Raw genomic sequence first — 18,103 nt, 5'->3', positions numbered from 1 at the left:
TTTGTTGTGGACAGTTATTAATGCTTACAACAAAGAAAAGTCATCTTAACCTGATCTCAAAAAGGGTTTCTGAACTCAACTTCCTGAAGAAACCTGAGACTTCTGAGATTCAGTCTCAGCCTAGATGAGTCAGAGCAGGTGACAGATGGTTTTCGGGCAGCGCCAGTCAATCCTCTGGTTACCAATAGGGAAGAGTGCAGGACCTAACTCTGAGACAACCCTACTAATTAATTAGCCATTAACAAACAAGAAACTGTCTTAACCTCAGGTCCCACAGAACTGGTATAATCCATTCCCTCATTCCACCCCATTTAGAGTGATACTGAGTGGTGTGTCTGTTTGAGTCTACAGAAACATGGAGGGAAGTGCGTGTCCTACCACGCCAACATAATAAGAATATCCTTGATTTTGTGTCTCGGAGGGTAGAGGTGCCAATCACAGCCTTGATATTATATCCTGGGTGACCTGTAATTAACTATAAGCGCCCACAAGTTTTCAGAGGCTAACTGAACTCTATTTCACGAAATATTCAAAAGAAATGAAAACTGCTGTTGAACTTTAAACATTTTTATGGTGTTTTAAAAACTATAATTCATTATTTTTTTCATGGTAATCTTCAGAAACAGTATCAATATTATCGTTACTACTGTATTATAGAAATTCAAAGTATTGGCATATATTTTCTATAGATATGACAATTTCAAAACAAACCCTTTGGTGTTGGGTTTTTATGTGCACATACTCTTTAGTACTTGGGAAATGTGAAATCCTAAATATCACAAGAGCATTTAAATAGGACTCCACCCCTATTTCTCCCCAAGCTTCTCTCCTATCACCTAAAAAAGGAGGTTTTAAAGGGAAGTTGCAATCAAATTTGAGCTGTGATACAAACTTGAGAGAGAAAATCAGGTCTTTCCTGTCTAATGGGCCTGCTGCACTCACAGGCAGAATGTGACTGATCACAATGACTAAACGGGAGCGAAGAGAAAGCAGCAGAGGACTGTGGGCAGAGCAGAGCTCCTGGAGACCCTGGAGACGAAACCAACGAGCAGCGGTGCCCAGTCCTAAGCGAGAAAGCACGCTGTGGACTAGCGCCAGGCCCACACGGTCAGGCTATTTGTTGGACCCCTCAGACCTACAACTGCACACTTCTAGAAGGAATCGTGGTTTCCTCTGTGAGAACAGACCAAATCTGGCTGCTAAGAGTTCAGGTGAAATAAAAAGGAACTAGTCATTTGACTTAAGGAATCCCTTTAGCATTGTTCCAACTGAGGCAAAGTCTGTCACAGACACAGCTACTACCAACACTGCGTGGTGTCACTCCACACAGCCTGTATTTTAAAAAAGACGCTGGGAGCCCAGAGGCCTGCATACACTTTGCAGTTTCTCTCTCAACTCACTAAGTCAAGGGCAAGGCTCTTATTTAGCTGTCTCTTCCTCATCTACAAAGTGCAAATGGTCATTACTGCCATCTTAACAGGGCTTTTGAGGAGGAAAAAGGAGTTTCTACATGCTGTTCTGGTGAATCAGCAAATTATCCATTTTTATTGTGATAAACAGCTTCTGTATGCCTCTGTGGCAGTGTGATGGTCTGAGGGATAGACAAGAAACAAAAGACGTTTCTTGCCTTGAAAAAGCTTACACAAGCAGTTGGGAAAGTAAGACTAACAGACATAAAAACAACAATTAATTCAAAAATGTCCAAAGCATGTACTTGTGCTTTTGAAAAAGTTCTGACGATAGAAATGAACCATGGAGCACCAACACCAGAGTGGAATTTATTCAGTTCTCCTTCCAGGGTGGTTTCCCCAGCTTAGACTACCTGGAGATTGGCTGGGTCTGCTTTCCATTCTATAAACCCCCCAAACATAAAAGTGCAGAAGGCATAACACCCAGGGGATGTTCCAAAATGCTAACTGGGGGCGGGGTGGTGCACATGTCTCAGGCAAAAACAGAGACAACCATTTATTTAAACCTGCGGACGGAGGAAAGCCAGCTCTCTTCTTTGAGTTAGACCACAGCTTCTGAAGTTCAATAACTGGTACGGGGGAAAAGGAAGGAGCGGCCATGTGTTTCCTAAAATGATATGTAAGGAGTCATGGGCTCTAAGAGTATCCATACTTTCAAACGACTGAAAAGCTAAATTTCATGCCTGCATAAGTGAACTCTAAACACTTGGGGTCATAATAAGAGAGGAAGGAGGAGGCAGATGGTTAGAAAAAAGGCACCCTAGGAAAATGGACTGACTCTAGGAAAACATGTAGAATAATGAATAAGTTTGAGCCCAGGGTGGGGTTGGGGGTGAGGCGAGCAAAATGGGCAGAGAGCTTTATAAAAGGCCAGTGAAAGGTATGCGTGAAACTCAGTGGTTGCTATTAGCAGACCTCCTTTCGTAAACACTTTGGTTAAACATGTGTGGGTGTGAAGAAGGGCCTGCTTTCCTAAGAATCCCTCACAAGGCACACCGTGGACGTGGTGCAGCACTTCACACAGAGATGGGAGGAAACACAAGCTTCTTCCTGTTTGTGCTGCCAGCAGGCTGCTGTGTAAGGTGACCCAACAACCGCCGAGTCTGCTGAAGCTCCGCGTGACTACAGCGGGCACCTGTCGTGTTTGGGGACTAGGGTACAGTAGAGAGCCCCACATTCCCACCCTGATCCTCCATCCATCCTCTCCCTAATCAGTACTCAGATCAGGTTGTGTAAACCTCAGATATTTCTTGAGAAAACTGGGGTATTTAAAATGAACTGTATATAAAGTCTAGGTTAAGATTATGCCTCTCCATTGCTACCAGGGTCAGATAAAGTCAACAATCTTAACAGAGAGAGGCAGATTTACAGTTTCCTATCCTAAACTATTTCTGTCATATTACTGCCATTCAGAACACAAATATACTCAAATCCATACATACATTTATTCCCATTTCAAAACAATTTACACAAAATACCAAATGTTAAGTTCTATGTCTTCCCTAATAAACCTTTTAGCTAGACTGGATTTTTCGAATGAGCTTTCCCACTCATTTCTGGTTCTCTTGACTAATAGGACACACGGTCTTAAAACAGCCTCCTCCAACTGCAGGAAGAGCCCTGGAGCAGAGGCTCTGGCACTAGCCATGCAGTCAGGTGCCAATAATTTACCTTCTCTGAGTCTCACTGTTTTCACCTACGAGATGAGAATGGATGGATTCTCTCTAAGATGTTTTTCCAGCTATGAAATGCTATGATTCTAACTACTGAGAAAAGTGAGCTCCCTACCCTCAGTCCTTTCTGGAGACAGCAGTTGCAACAGAAATTACTGAAGCCACGTTGAGCTGGTCTGGGGTGGCTGTGAAAGGTGGCTGACAGGGGATGACACTCAGGGCACCGCCCATCACAGAGCATTTTGGCTCATGTCAACAGAGAAAACACCAACAACAGGATTTTTGACTCTGCCTCTTGTCCCCACTGGGGACTTTCTCAAACTGACCAAGGTAGCTACCAGAATCACTTGGCAGAAGACCAGCCCAACTGATTCACAGAGCTTTAGACTGAAATTTGAGAAATAAGCAGCAAACTATTTGGATAAAACCGGATGCTACATAGGGTGCACCAGTCATGACAACAAGTTATATTACAATACAAACAGTGGAAGAAGAGGAACTTAGTAAATCTTAGGAGAGAATAGAAGGGAAGAGAATGAGAAATGATACTTATAACCTAAGATGTCACACCCCGTAACAAAATGTGAAAAGAAAAACCAGGAAAGAAGTTGAACTGTGAAGATAAGGTAATGAGAAGTACCTTTTAAGTATCACCAACTTCTGGCTGGATGGGACTCATGACTGTCTTACAGAAAATGAGGGGATTTTCTTACTTAAAAGAAAAACCTAATAGAAGAAACCTAACAGAAGAAACAAGAGACTATATCACATGTCACACCTAGCCTTGGCGTATCCTGGACTGCAACGGTAAGGCCAGCAGAGGGAAGGGAATAAGCTACAAACAGGCAGGACCAGAACCTGAGATATAACTGAGTGTGGTGCTGGCCTTACTTAGTTCAAAGCATGGTACTGAAGCGGGTGTAGCAAATTCAGGTTCAAACCAGGCTGATATTAACATGCAAGGGGTGAGATATGGCAGTTGGGGTGTTATAAAAGGTCCCCAGGCATGGTGATTCCTATCGTCAGATGAATGATGGTATCCATGGTTCTAAAAATTGTCTTCTGCTCATTTATCAATCATTCATCATGCATTTTGAATAGATGCATGTATCTATTCAAAAAACATGTATTGAGTGCCTACTCTGGGACTGCGCTAGGCACCAGGGATCTTGATGGTGAATAAAGCAGGCCTAATGCCTGGCCTCAGAGAGTTTACGGTTTGGTAGGGGAGACTGACATTAACCAACTAGTCATGCACCTGTGGTAAGTGCTAAAAAGGAGCTATCTCTGGCACCATAAGAATGTACAGTGGGGGATGCCAACCATGCCCGGGGGTCAGGGAAGGCTTCTCCAATGATGTGATGATTAAGCCCTGAGCTGAATGGCAAGCAGAAGCCCAGTGGATAAGCAGGTGGGGTCGAGAGGGTTCTGGGCCAAGTGAACAGCGTGTGCCTAGTTCCTGGGATGGAGGCAGTGTGGTGTTTTTGAGGAGCCGAGAAAGCCAGTGTGATTGGATTACTGACGAAAGGCTCAAAATAGTTGAAGATGAGACTGGAGAACAGGCAGGGAGGAGCCAGGCCGTGCAGAACCTGCTGGGCCAGGCTAGAGGTTTTGGTCTTTATCTTAAGTGTGGTGGAGGTCACTGAGGTGTTTTTAAGTAAGGGGTGACATAATCAGATCTGCATTTTTAAAATCTCCCTCCGCCAGCATCAGAATAGAAACAGGCAGAAGTCCACTTGAGGGTATTATGCTGAGTGAAATAAGTCAGAGGGAGAAAGTCAAATACCGTATGATCTCACTCATAAGTAGAAGATAAAAACAACGACAAACAAACATAGAGCAATGGAGAATGGATTGGTGGTTACCATGGGGGAAGCGGGGGGAGGGCAAAGGGGGTGATTAGGCTCACATGAGACGGGATGGACTATAATTAGTTTTTGGGTGGTGAACATGATGTAATCGACACAGAATTCGAAATATATTATGATGTACATCCAAAAGCTATATAATGTTATAATCCAATGTTACTGCAATTAAAAAATAAATAAAGTTGATAAAAAAAAACTCTCAAATCATTTTCGACCTTAAAAAAAAAACAAAACAAAAAAGAATAGAAACAGGCAGAAGTTCAGTTGAGGACTCGGCACCCAGGGAACGGTGTGCAGGGAGGCAGCAGCTGCAACAGACACGAGGGCAGCGTCCAGGAGGTGCACTCAGGAGAGCAGGAAGCAGTCTGAGGCACTCAGCTGCCTCTGCGCATCATCTGATGGTGGGACGAGCCCGGGTCAGGGCGCTTGGGCTGGAGCTGTGATTCTGGCCGCCTCCACCTCAGACATTCTGGTTCGGGGGAACAGCCTGGGCGTCTGTATTTTTCACGAGCTCCCCAGGTGCTGCTAATAGACGCCAAAGCTTGAGAACAATGGGCATAATTTTTACTGATGACAGAAAGGAAAATAACCCAATGCTATTTTGATTTAGTCTTCCCTATCAAGAAGAATGGTCTTCAAATAGAATGAGCAGAGCAAACTAGCTTAAGAGGAAATTGAGGCCCAAGAGAGGTAAGTAGACAAGGGAGAGCAACTTGGGGTTTGAATGAATCCAAGTTTCTGCTCCCAGATGAATTCTATCCCACAATAGCGCAAGAATCTGTGGAGACTAGCAGGCAAAGGGCTTCTATTTGGCACAGCAGGGTCTACCAAGTTCTTCCTTATAGTCAGTAAACTATGCCCCCTGGAACTCCACTCACTACTAATCTTAGCCTCACTCCCTGGATTACTCTTCCACGTGACAGTTACTAAATTATTTGAAGATTATGCTTTTAAAAGTTTACTACACGATGTACAGTAGTTTTACAATCTCTCACCCATTTACCTTATTCTGATAATGGCATTGCTATTGGTAAAATCTAAATTTCAACTAAATTTTTGGAGCCATTGTTGGTGTTGACTTGCTTGCAGTCCACTAAAAACAGACAAGTCACTTTCAATAGCCTGTGTACAATGAACTTTCCACACTTGATCTCCACTTTGACTACTGGAACGCAGAACAGGTTTATCAAAAATGTTTTTCCTAGAATTACTAGAGCAATAGATTAGAAGAAAGCTCATCTGTCTAGTGTGTAGCTAGACCTCAGCAAGAGAGATGCCTTATCTCTAATGTGATTTATAGTGAATTAAAAGGCCTACCAGAAAGGGGTCATTGATATGGATCATGGTCAGCTTTGAGAGAGGGACACAGGGGCACATTCAAGGACATATTCAAGGGCATTATAACCCTAGTTACCTCCAGCATCTTCATCAAAGTCTTGAAGACCTACAAGCAACCTTTCTAAGCTTCAAGACGAGACAAGAAGTTGGGAGGAATAGCTAAGACACTGGATGAAGCATCAACTATAAAATAACCGTACAAAATGGAAAGAGGAGGTAAAAGTGACACAATGAAACGGAATAAGAAGAAAAGTATAGTGCCGCATTTGGTCAACTCCAAGACAAGACGGGAAAAGTCCGCCCTAAGAGCAGAGTTTTTCATGGACTGCAAGCCATAGTGTGATGGGATGACATGAAGTTAACACTGTCTTGGGCTGTATTAACGGAGTACTCGTAGACCCCTACCACACTAGTTAGACATAGCTATAGCATTGTGTTTTCTTGACTCAGTGTCAGACTGGAGCACTGGGGAAGGCAGAACAAGGTATGGGACGTCCATCTGTCATATGAGGAATGGTTGAAGAAAGAGGCAAGAGCTCCCATCTACCCCCAACCTTTCCATAGGACACTCCTACTTCCCCCTGGGCTGAAACCTGGATTTCCCCAGATCTTTCCTCCTAACCTTTTCATGTGGCTGCTGCTCATTCTCCAAGGCCACAAGATGAGCCAACTCCTCTTCAGAAGTTCTTCCATTTTTACCATAACCTACCAACCTCCAGAACATTCCCACCCATTGGCAACTGGCTGAACATCTTCTTTGTCTCCCTGACTTGTACTGAGTCCTACTGAGTCCTAGGAGAAATCGTCATTCCCACTGATGGTCCACCACACCAGGGCCCACTCCTATTCACCAACTGCAACTACTGCAGGAGATTCTCACAGACTTGGGCTAATGGCTCTTCCAATGATCTCTGTCCTTAGCTGGGTCCTCAATGATGCTCAACCAGTCATTTTCTTTCCCCCTCATTCACCTTGGCGACAGCTCCAAACATTTACTATTCTTCTTAATCCTTTCCCCTACACCCTCATGCCCTCACCACCTGAAACCACCTTGTCAGATGCTGCCCTCCTGGGACACTGATTTCTAATTTCAGCTCTGAGAGTTTCAGAAATCTCTTGGTGCTTAAGTTCTCTTATTCACTAAAAAAGATTCACAATACTGACTCTTCTGTGAAATCTGTCTTTTAAAGATAGTTAAACCAACTGTTCTTAAATAGTTGAAAAGCAAGTCTTCATCAAAATAAACAAAGCCCTGGAAAGAATCTGATGGTCTTAACTGGGAGTAGTGCCATACAATTTTATTCCTGGAATACTTCTGCATACATTAGAATGAAAATACTTTTTAAACTGATAATATCTACAATACATTGTTGTTGCTATTAATACTACATAGAGCATATACACCAACTCTCTGTTTGAGGCCCTGGGCGTCCATCCATGATTAAACATCAAATACACCACCAGAGCATCCTCTAGACAAACTGCACGCCCTCCTCGCCCCTCTCCTGGGCCAGCCCTGCAGGTTGAATATTTCATTCAGAGTTAGACTCCTATTCTGATCATTTTGCCCACAGTCCATTGCAAAAGGTAAAGAAGGGTGAGAAAGGTCCTTAGGCAACTAGTAAAGAGGAAAGATATGTATACGTGTGTGTACACATATACATACATACACGTATGTAAAGCTGAAACTAAACATAAAACTAAAAAGTGAAAGATGACGCATTGGAAAAGAACAAGAGAAAGAAACCAAGACTTGCTGTGGGCAGAGACCCAAGGACAGGCCAGACATGGAACAGTCTTGGGGAAGGATGAAGTGAGGCGGGATGCAGGACATGGGCACTTCTTATCACAATTAGACATTAACTATGCATCTTCTAATCCAGATAGGAGGTAATTACAAAGACAAGTTTTTGGAACACAAGACATTAATTTTTCTTGGAATGTATTCCCTCTCCATTTTTCCAAAAGCATAACAAATCCAGAGCATCTTCAGTTAATAAGGGAATTCCAACCGACAGAAGTACAGAGACCTTTATTTAAGAAGCTAATCTATGGATGCTGCTAACAGGTCAAGCAACAACATGACATGTTGACTGCCAGCCCTTTACAGGGCCATAAAGAGCTTTATTCTTCAAAGTCAGCCCAGGCTGGACCTGAACTCTGTTCTTCCTCATAAGGTGGCTGCCAGAGATGAACAGAGATGAAACTGTGTTTACACACAGGATTTATACCATTTTTTCATAAAGATTGTAAGAAGCAACCTCCTCTAAAGAGATTTCCTGCTCACATACGTGCATGGCAACAGCAAACTTACCTGGCTACCCTGCCCCAAAGATCTCAGAGGAAAAAGACAGGAAAAGACTTTCCAGTAACTTCAGAAATTAAAACATAGCATCTCCAAAGTGAAAGAACATACTTCCAACAAGCTGTCTTTGAGTGTGGTGACGCCAGCTCCTTAAGACACAAGACGCCTAGAGGTGAGCAGGACCACTGTGGTCAGAAAGCATGAGACCTCACTCAACTCCCACTCTCCACAGCCTCCAGTTCTCACCGAGTCCTTCTTTCTGCTCACTCACAGTCACTGAGCCTCTCACAGGTTCGCTCTCCCTCACACTCACGGCCACCACCACCTCACTCCATGCCCACTTCACCTCCCAGCTTGGTTCACAATAAAGAGTCGTGTGGTCGCTCAGCGCTTGAACAGAAGAGTAATTTGAGACACACACTACTCGGCCATGCTTTCCTATTTTGGAAAGGATTACGCTAGTAAATGTTTCAGTGCGAGCACAGTGGACTCAGGCCTCAGACAGCAAACATATACACAGCCCAAGCCCAAGCGGCCTAACTGGCAGAGATCCTCTTAATGCATAAAAGAGCAATGCCCGCCAAGAGAACACAGAATCAGGCTGAGGTTGCATGGAAAACACTTCAGTCAATGTAACTGCTGATGGGATCATGATCATTCCACATGATGTCGGGCAAGGTGTTTTTCAAGATAGTCCTAAAAATGTTACCTTGAATATATGCTCATATGACTGTAATTTAATCACCAAAAACAATTACATCAAGTTTTAAAGTATAATTCAGATACTCCTAATGCATCCCTTTTATAAAAATATCATCTCTGAGGATCCTAAATAATATCCAAAGGAGAGGAGAAAAAGAAATTAGTCCCTTAAGACACATGTCACTTAGATTGTCAGCAACATGCCCAACTTGATGGAAACAAGGGTGATTGCCTATAAGAATCTGGAACTCACAGTCGACTATAATAGCTGAAGAGGCCTTCAGCAAGTCATTTCTCAAAGAATCAAGTTCTTCCACCTGTAAAATATGTACTTTTCAGGATTGCTTTAAGGCTTTAAAAAGAACTTTATATAAAACCGGTTCATGAATGGTAAAGAGTTGCATAAATGAAAGCTGTTAGGCACTGAAATGGGAGGAAACTGAGCCATGATAAAATATATTTCAGCCTCCCAAGGGCACGTGGTAGTTAAGAGCATAGGACCCTGGAGCAACACAGATCTGGCTTTAATTCCTGTATTTACCACTTACTAGTTCTAAGTGGGACCTTGGGAAAGTTATTTAGCCTCTCTGACCCTCAGTGTTCATAATAATGTCACCTATCTCATAGAGCTGTTGTGAGAGGTGTGGGGGTTAACATCAACAGAACGATGCCTGGCACCCGATATGCATTCATAAATGGTAGCTAATAGCAACTCAAGCACATAGGTACTAGAAAAATCCCCTAGGGCTAGGATAATAACGGGTCACACTTCCTGAAAAAGTCATCACCAAACCAAAGTGACCAAGCACTAGGCATTATATAAGACAATGGTGACACAAAGATAAATAAAACAAGGCCCTAGACTTTGAAAGTTTAAAGTCTGATGGAGGAAACAGACAGGTAAATAAATAACTGTCACCATGTGGAACAGGGGTATAGGAGCCTTAGACTCAGCTTGGGTAGACTGGAAGAGGTGCCAGCATTTGATCCAAGTTTTGATGGAACAAGAAAAATGCTACAGTCCTTAACCTCCTCCTGGGCTACTGCAGTAGCTTCCTGAAGGAGGACCTACTTCTACCACCGGCCCCTTACGATCCATTCTTCACACAGGATCTAAAGGGATTTTTTAAAAACATGTAAATTAGATAATGTCATTCTCTTGCTTCACACCCTTCAAGAGCACCCCACTGCAATTAGAACAAAACCCAAGCTCCTCACCAGGGCCTTGAAGACTCTCCTCTGAGTTTAAAACAGTGATTATTTTGAGCAGTATCTCCTCACATAATATTCCTTACTCCACGGCTATCGCCACATTCTGAATCACAAGAAGCAGACATTTGTGACAGACTAGGTGTTTCCTAGCACCAGATGTCTGAAAGATAAAAAAAGACGCAGAGGAAGAAACTTCCTCAGGAAGCCGTGGGGAGGCCCTGGGCCCTCAGGCAGAACATCAGCCATTAAAGACTGCGATAGAGTGACACCATCAGACCAGCACTGCCAAGAAGGCAGCCCATCGCATGGCCAGGAACTTTAGTCCCAGGAACTGCCAGAGACACTGAAGGACACCAGCATGAAACACTTAACGCTTATGACTTCCTCAATCAGCGATTTCTAATTTCATTCTGCCCCTCTGGGAGTTTGATGGGCCTTTTATGTTGGCAAGTGGCAGCACTAGCAGTGAACACACAACCGTGATCGTTATCTACAGTTTTGGGGTAAGAGCTTGAGACATCAAGAGAGCCAAGCCGATGAGAGTTAACTGGGCCCTTTCTGTAACAAACATCTTTATCCAAAGGATTACATGAACTAAAATGCAAATATGCCATATTGCAAAGAAGTTATAAAATCCATTATAGGTAAGGCTCATAGAAAGAATTTAAATTTAATCATGCAGTTACATAGATCCTAAACTGGAATGACATCAAATAGTTTAACTATGAAAGTGATACACTGAAATGTGATATCTCCCGTTCTTGCTCATCACCAGGGAACAATGGGACCCTGGGATAGGAAATTAGAAAGAACAGTTAATGCTAACAAGGCAGGATATTCCAACCTTTCTTGCACTGATTTCTTCTCATCTAAACTTTCATTCATTCAACATTTAATGAGACGCTACCACTGTGCTGGGCACAAAAGAAAATACATCCCTCAAAGAATTCACAAGCTAGCAGGGGAGAAAAAAGCAAACACACCAGAGCTATAAAATAAGGCAACCCCAACTAAAGCCTAGAATATGGACAGGCAGCCTCCACATGCAGGTTCCAGGACTCTTTCCTGAAGAAAATAACAGTGACCTTGAAGGATGAGTGGATCTTGACAGCAGACAGAGACCACCATCAATAGACTGGGCTGAGTAAGGGAGTACAAAGAGGAGAACGTGTACTCAAGGAACAACCTTAGAGTCTGGGGCACAGGACGTGGCCGTGCGAGGGCTGCGGAGAGCCACTATCCTCTTCATTAGACTTTCACTCAAGGACAGAACTTCTCTTCCGTGCCCCATACTACCAAAGACCCCATTCTCGACATGTGGTAGGCTCTAAATCATACTTATTAAATAAGTAAGAAAATTAATCCAGAGAGAAAAAGATGAAATCTACTCAATTCACTTTGAAGTTGCTGCTGCCATGTGGATTCTGGGGTTTTCCTTATAATTTGGGTCACAGCAGAACTCGGTACATCTTTGGTTATAGGCAGATACTTGTATTATCTCACTAATAATATGGAAGCATTTAAAGAAAGTGCACATGGCCAAGAGTAGGTAGCAGTGGCATGTATCTGTGTGTGAATCTGCAAATTTGGGAAGTTTGAGAAAGCTGTTGGGCCTAATACCTTGTGCGTGTTAAGAAAAATGAGAAGGCTGATCTGTAGATCCATTCTACCAGTGCTATAATCCCAAAATGCAGAGCTAATGCTCTGTAATATAATCCCAGAAAGCTATCAGTACCTAAAAATAAACTTGTTTTTTATTTTCATTTTTAGAAATATATCCAGTGAATATTTAAATATTTTTAAATGATCATGATGGAATTGCAGCACGGTATTATGTAAGAAAAAGCAGACTGCCTTGAGCCAGAGAACTAATTCCACTCTGCCACTGACTTGCTGTAAAACTGCAGACAAGAAGCTTAACCTTCCTGAGCCTCCCAACAGGGAGGAAGGATGAGAGGCTGGCAACCAGAGAGGAGCCAAGGCCGTGGAGGTGGCCACGCTCCTGTCTGCTCAGATGCTTTTCTGGCCTCGCCGTGCCCCACGCCTCCTCAGAGCCTTGCTCTACACTCACATCTGGGGGCGGAGCTGCTAACATGCAGATCCTCTTCACAACTTTTCCCAGCCTTTGGTTCATGAGATCTAAGGTACCTTCAGATTCTAAAACGTCTTCTGGGTCTATTTTATGATGTCATCTTTAGGTTTGAGGACAAAGCCTTGGGAAAAGCATCTTCTTAAGTGAATCAAGCAACGCAAAGGTTCCAAAGGCCATTTTAAAAGCAGTAGTCATTAGCAGAACACAATGAGCTAACAGTTAAGGATTAGAATATAGAAAATCAAACATTTAAAGAACCCAGAGGTTGCCAAATAATAGAACGTATATTTTTCTTATATATATTTTATGAGCCATCATAAGCCCCTTACAAATCACATATAAACACTTTTATATATGTATACATATACAGCTACACACACACGCACACAGTTTAACGATTACTATAAGGAAAAAAGGACAGCTGTTACGAACCTTAGTCAATGATCTAAAGTCTGCTCCTTTAAATGCAGTAGCAACTATAGCTATAAGCTTCAAATGCATGAGTTAGTGTGAATTTCACCTTTGCATTTTTATCAAGGACACACGTCTAGTGAACACATTAACCTTTTGATTCCTACACATCAATGTGTAGAGATTTATCTAGACTAACACGTGCTATTCATCACAGAGCTCTAAGGGTCTCCCTGATGCAGAGATCTAGTTCTCTTCACTGTTTACATATTTTATTTTTATAATTCTACATTATTTTTAAAATACATACTCAGGCATACCCATATATTGAGACTAATATGCATATTATGCACAGAAACCTACCCTAAGTAAATATCCAAGAAGGTATATACATAATATGGGCAGGAGAGTAGGAGAGGCAGGTCAGTTAGTTTATAAACAATTATGTTTATAAACCATTAAGGACACTCAAAACCTCACCACTATAGACAAAAACCTAACCATGAGAAAAGATCCAGCTTGAGAGTTTACTGTACATTTTGTTTTGAGTGATTTTTCCTCTATTCTAGTCTACTTCTTCTGCCAACAATAGCAACTAGATGACACGGAGAGCTCCTCTCAGCTCTCGATACTTGTGATCTGCAAATTAAGGATCTGTGATGATGAACACACTCTCTTGTCACCATGACCTAAAAGCGATCAGACTAGTCCTAAAATAAGATCTGGTTTTGCACAAGTGGGGCAGAAAAAAAGACGAGCTGGGAGTCTTAATGCACCAAATGTGAATGATTAGTCTATAATGCAATACTGATGTTAATTTCAAGAAGAAAGGTAAAGTAAGCAGCTCACTAGAATATATAAAGAGAAATATCGCATGAGGAACTGGAGCTAAATGTGAATCAGAAGTGAATTCTGTCTGCCCGATGAGCGGCTTGTTGACCTTGCCTTATAACCACCAATCAAGACTTCCTGTCAGCCCTGGGTAATTTTCAAGCAAACTTAATGAAACAGTTATATATGTAAGAAATTTAAGCCCAAATCTGAGAGGGTAACACTAATTTTCTAATAGTGAGGGTGCGAGGTTATCCCCTGCCCCACCTGGACACAATACAGAAACTTACAACAGACATTCTCCCAGAGAGCAGAGTCATCACCATTCCATCAGTGTGCAGACTGACATTGCTCCAGAGCACAGCATCAGTAGAAACTTCCCCCAAATTTTACCCCAAAGTTATCGAATATTGGAATTTGTTTTTTATTAAAAAAAAGGTCAGCTTCTTCAAGTCTTGATTCTTTCATAATAAGCCGTTTCACAGCTGCAGGAGTTTTGAAGTGAACACATCTCATCTGGTAGCCCCTCACCCCCAGCCTACCAGAGTCTGTGCAAGTGAAACCTATGAGTCTGTCTTACCTGTAATCTGACTCTGTCCTTGTGGATTAAAAGGACTTGGTGCAGAGTTCAGGGAGGGCCGTGGGTTCTGAGGCGGGACACCTACTCTCATACTGGGATGAGGAATGCGCCCTAAATCACTGAGGCGGTCAGAGAACAAACTAGGTTTAGAGTCATCAAGCTTCTGTCTGTGCCCTGGAAACAGCAAATCATAAAATAAAAGCATATTAATTAGCTGAACAATTGACCATGCTAAATAGATATGTGAACATACATACTGGGGGTTTAAGCCAAGGAATTATCAATACTGGTATTTATCATGAAGCGTCCATATCATGCCTTCTATTTCAAACTGCTTCATAAGCATCATCTGGTGGCAAGCATCCTAGTTCTGTCCTATAAGTGGAGAGCTGAGGGTCCCAGAGGGCGACTCGGAGTCAAGCATCTGCAAGGAGGCCCGGATGCTGGAGCTCAAGAGGAACTCTCTGGGTGCCTCCGCCAGCCTCTCGGTGAGGATGGGAGAGGTGACTGTGTGCGGGGCTGTGTTTGCTTGTTTCATGAAGGAGAAACCTCCCCTGAAAGAGAGTCCATGCAGGCGTCGCAGATTGTCCCAAAGCTGGGGCAGAAACAGACACAAACACATCTGTCAAAGGGAAATTTCCATCCTGACCGTAGTGACTTTTTTCTTTTTTATGTTACAACTATACCCTACTGAGACCCTTTGCTGGAAAAAGGAAAACTCAAACCTAGAACCCCTTTAAGAAGAAAAAACAAAAATACAAGCAAGGAAACTCAAATTCTCAAGAGGAATCTACATATTTTGTGATATGCCAAAGCCTGAGAGCATACAATAAACTCTGCTAAATCAGAGGGAATGCTTTTTTTATTTTAAATCTAGTACTGTGGTTTTGTAAAAGAAACTGAAAAATACCCTTTGGGTTACCATGCGAATGTGAGAATCCATTATTTAAAAAAACAAAAAACAAAAATGTTGTCTCTCTTCTAGTTTATTCAAGTCCAAATCCAAGGAAATTCTAGATATTAAAGAAATACGTAAATTAAAATATAACCAAGGTACTAAGACTTTTTAAAAACCATCAAATCATTCTTAGCAAAGAGTAGAGCATTGTCCTGGTGCAAGTATAAGAGAAAAACATCTGAATCTTGGTGCGACACTGGGTAAGTATAAATCTGTAGAGTGGTGCAATAGTGAGCTAGTACAATGACGCCTAATACATAAATAGAAATATACTGTGGATTCTTTCTGCCATACTCTGTACCAGTGAAGCCTCGGTAGACGGCCCCAACATTTTAGTAAAATCTTAAGTAACTCAAGCTGATTCAAAGAAAAGCCATTACGATGATGACTGAAACAAGAATTTGCCCTTTGAAAAAAATTAAGGAAATTAAGACTACATCCATAAAAGAAAAAAATCTTGAAGGAGGATGAAGAGCCTTAAGAATGGGACGGTATATCCTGGGAGTGGCCAGAACACCTCACCTTCCACTTAGCACAGGAGAAGAGGAAAATCAGGATAGGGTTAAGTTGAACATTAGAATTTCCCAACTATAAGCTGTCTTCATAAGACAGATTCCTTATTTTATTTCCCCCAAAATGTATTTTCCTGTCTCCTTTTTCATTGCCTACCCAGCCCAAAGAAAACAGACAGGAAGCCAAGGCTTGGTAATATGAGTGTAGCTGTCTCCACAGCCAAACATGTTCCAACCAGGCCCATTAACTGAAATGCACCCACCACCCTATTTCCTGCCTGTGTAAGTTTGGGCATCTGCTGTAACAGAGGCACCAAGACTAGGAGAAAAATGATTAGGGAAACTCATCGTTTGTTGATGGCTGTCTTCCCATCAACTTTTTATCCAGATTAGAAATAGACTTTAGAACTCTAAAGGACCTGTAGAGATTACCCAAAACAGCTCATAGACCCTGGCAAGTAAGGTGTTCACAGATGAAGTGACAAGGGCCAGCAGAGGTCAAACAACTAGCCCGCGGTACTTGGATACCGCCTAGCTCGGCCTGGTCTGGGATACAGATCCAGTCCCAACTGCCTAAGCATTGCACTCATCATGTGGCATCACCAAGGCTGCCATGCTAGCTTTCTCTTCCCTTCCTCTCCCAGCTGCAATGGAACACTGAAAATAGCCAGATCGACAGAGTGAGACACCTCAGAAGTAAGCCCTGGGAGGTGCCAAGGCTGGTTTTCAGTGCAAGCAGAAGCAGCAGCAAGGATTCAATTACGAAGTTAATAGCTCACCCGTTACCCTAAACAAACTTGCATCAACACATCTTGCTGTGTCTAACTAGTCTCACCATCAGGGAATTATATGGTACTTGTCACAGTTAGATCCATGGATTCTGTTCCTCAAACACATACCAAAAGAAAAAGTATTGGTATGGTGTTGACACAGCTGTAAACATTAACAAGAAAGCTTATGGAATTGTCCCTGGAAGTTATTTTTTTTAATAGGCCATATTTTTGGAATGGCAGATTCCCTGAGGGTTAAGGGGAGGCTACATGATCTTGCATGGTTCCTTTAAACACTGGGACTTTATGTGGGCCATGGGTCACAGGAAAATTTAATAAGCTTTGCCTCTGTTTTCTACAGCCCTTTCATTAGGTTTTCATGGAGACTGTATGAGATGTAAGCTCAGTGTACAGATGTGTGAGCACACTAATTTTCTCTTAGCCCAGAGGTTCAGGGGAGTACTAGGAGGTTGTAGGCAGGAATAAAGGACGTGGAGTAGCACTGATAAGTGTGAAAAATTTAAGAGCAGGTGAAATTTTAAAAGCCTCGATGACCTTTTGGAAATGATCTTCAAAGATGAGCTACCAAGTACCCACAGACACCCTGGAGCCATTCAGGGACCATCTATCTGACGCTGCATGTATACAAAACACACAAGCGTTTTTCCTTGTCGACGTCTTCCCCTTCACAGCCACCACCACAACCACAACAAAATTCTTACTGTGCAAGGAAGAGCAAACGCTGAAGAGGTTCTCTGTCTTTCAATCATGACAAATACCCGCTACCGCTAAACCACATCAGGGTAACACTTGAAAGATGGGCAGAAAGAAGATGTACTTAAATCCTCAGCACCCAGGCAATCCCTTCAGAAGTCAAGAACACAAAAGACAGGGTGCAATGACTTAAATCAAGGACAGGGTACTCTACCATGGCACAGGGAGAAGTAAACCTCGTCCACGGGGCCAAAGATATTCTAAACAGGAGGAAGGAATAAAGAATGGAAGACTCTTGTGTTTAAGAATATAGACAAGCTCGGTCCTGGATCCTCTTCTGTAACTGCACTTTCTCCCCTGAGCAGTGGCTCTTCCACCCTAGCTGGATAAGAAAATCCTCCAAGCAGGGGCTGGCCCAGTGGCACAGTGGTTAAGTTCGTGTACTCCACTTCAGCAGCCCAGGGTTCACGAGTTCAGATCCCAGATGGCAAATCTACACACTGCTTATCAAGCCATGCTGTGGTGGTGTCTCACATACGAAATAGAGGAAGATTGGCACAGATGTTAGATCAGCGACAATCTTCCTCAAGAAAAAAGAGGAATATTGGCAATAGATGTTGGCTCAGGGCCAATAATCCTCATCCAAAAAAAAGGAAAGAAAATCCCCT

At 42.6% G+C, this 18,103-nt stretch overlaps 1 protein-coding gene across 7 annotated transcripts in view; it reads right to left on the bottom strand.

Moving 5' to 3' along the window:
- RUNX2 (RUNX family transcription factor 2) overlaps positions 1–18,103 on the bottom strand; it is a 315,413-nt gene that overhangs the window by 143,946 nt on the left and 153,364 nt on the right. For 4 of the 7 annotated variants that reach the window (XM_070586103.1, XM_070586104.1, XM_070586105.1 and 1 more), the window contains one exon: positions 14,482–14,655. The exons of the other annotated variants lie outside the window; for them this stretch is intronic. In XM_070586103.1, coding sequence (XP_070442204.1) covers positions 14,482–14,655 — 174 coding nt within the window. The remainder of the gene's footprint in view (positions 1–14,481; positions 14,656–18,103) is intronic. 7 annotated transcript variants of the gene reach the window in all.

Source organism: Equus przewalskii, chromosome 19 (genome assembly GCF_037783145.1).
Source record: "Equus przewalskii isolate Varuska chromosome 19, EquPr2, whole genome shotgun sequence".
NCBI lineage: Eukaryota > Metazoa > Chordata > Mammalia > Perissodactyla > Equidae > Equus > Equus przewalskii.
Note: the sequence above shows the minus strand (reverse complement) of the source record. Positions and strands in the feature narration are given on the sequence as shown.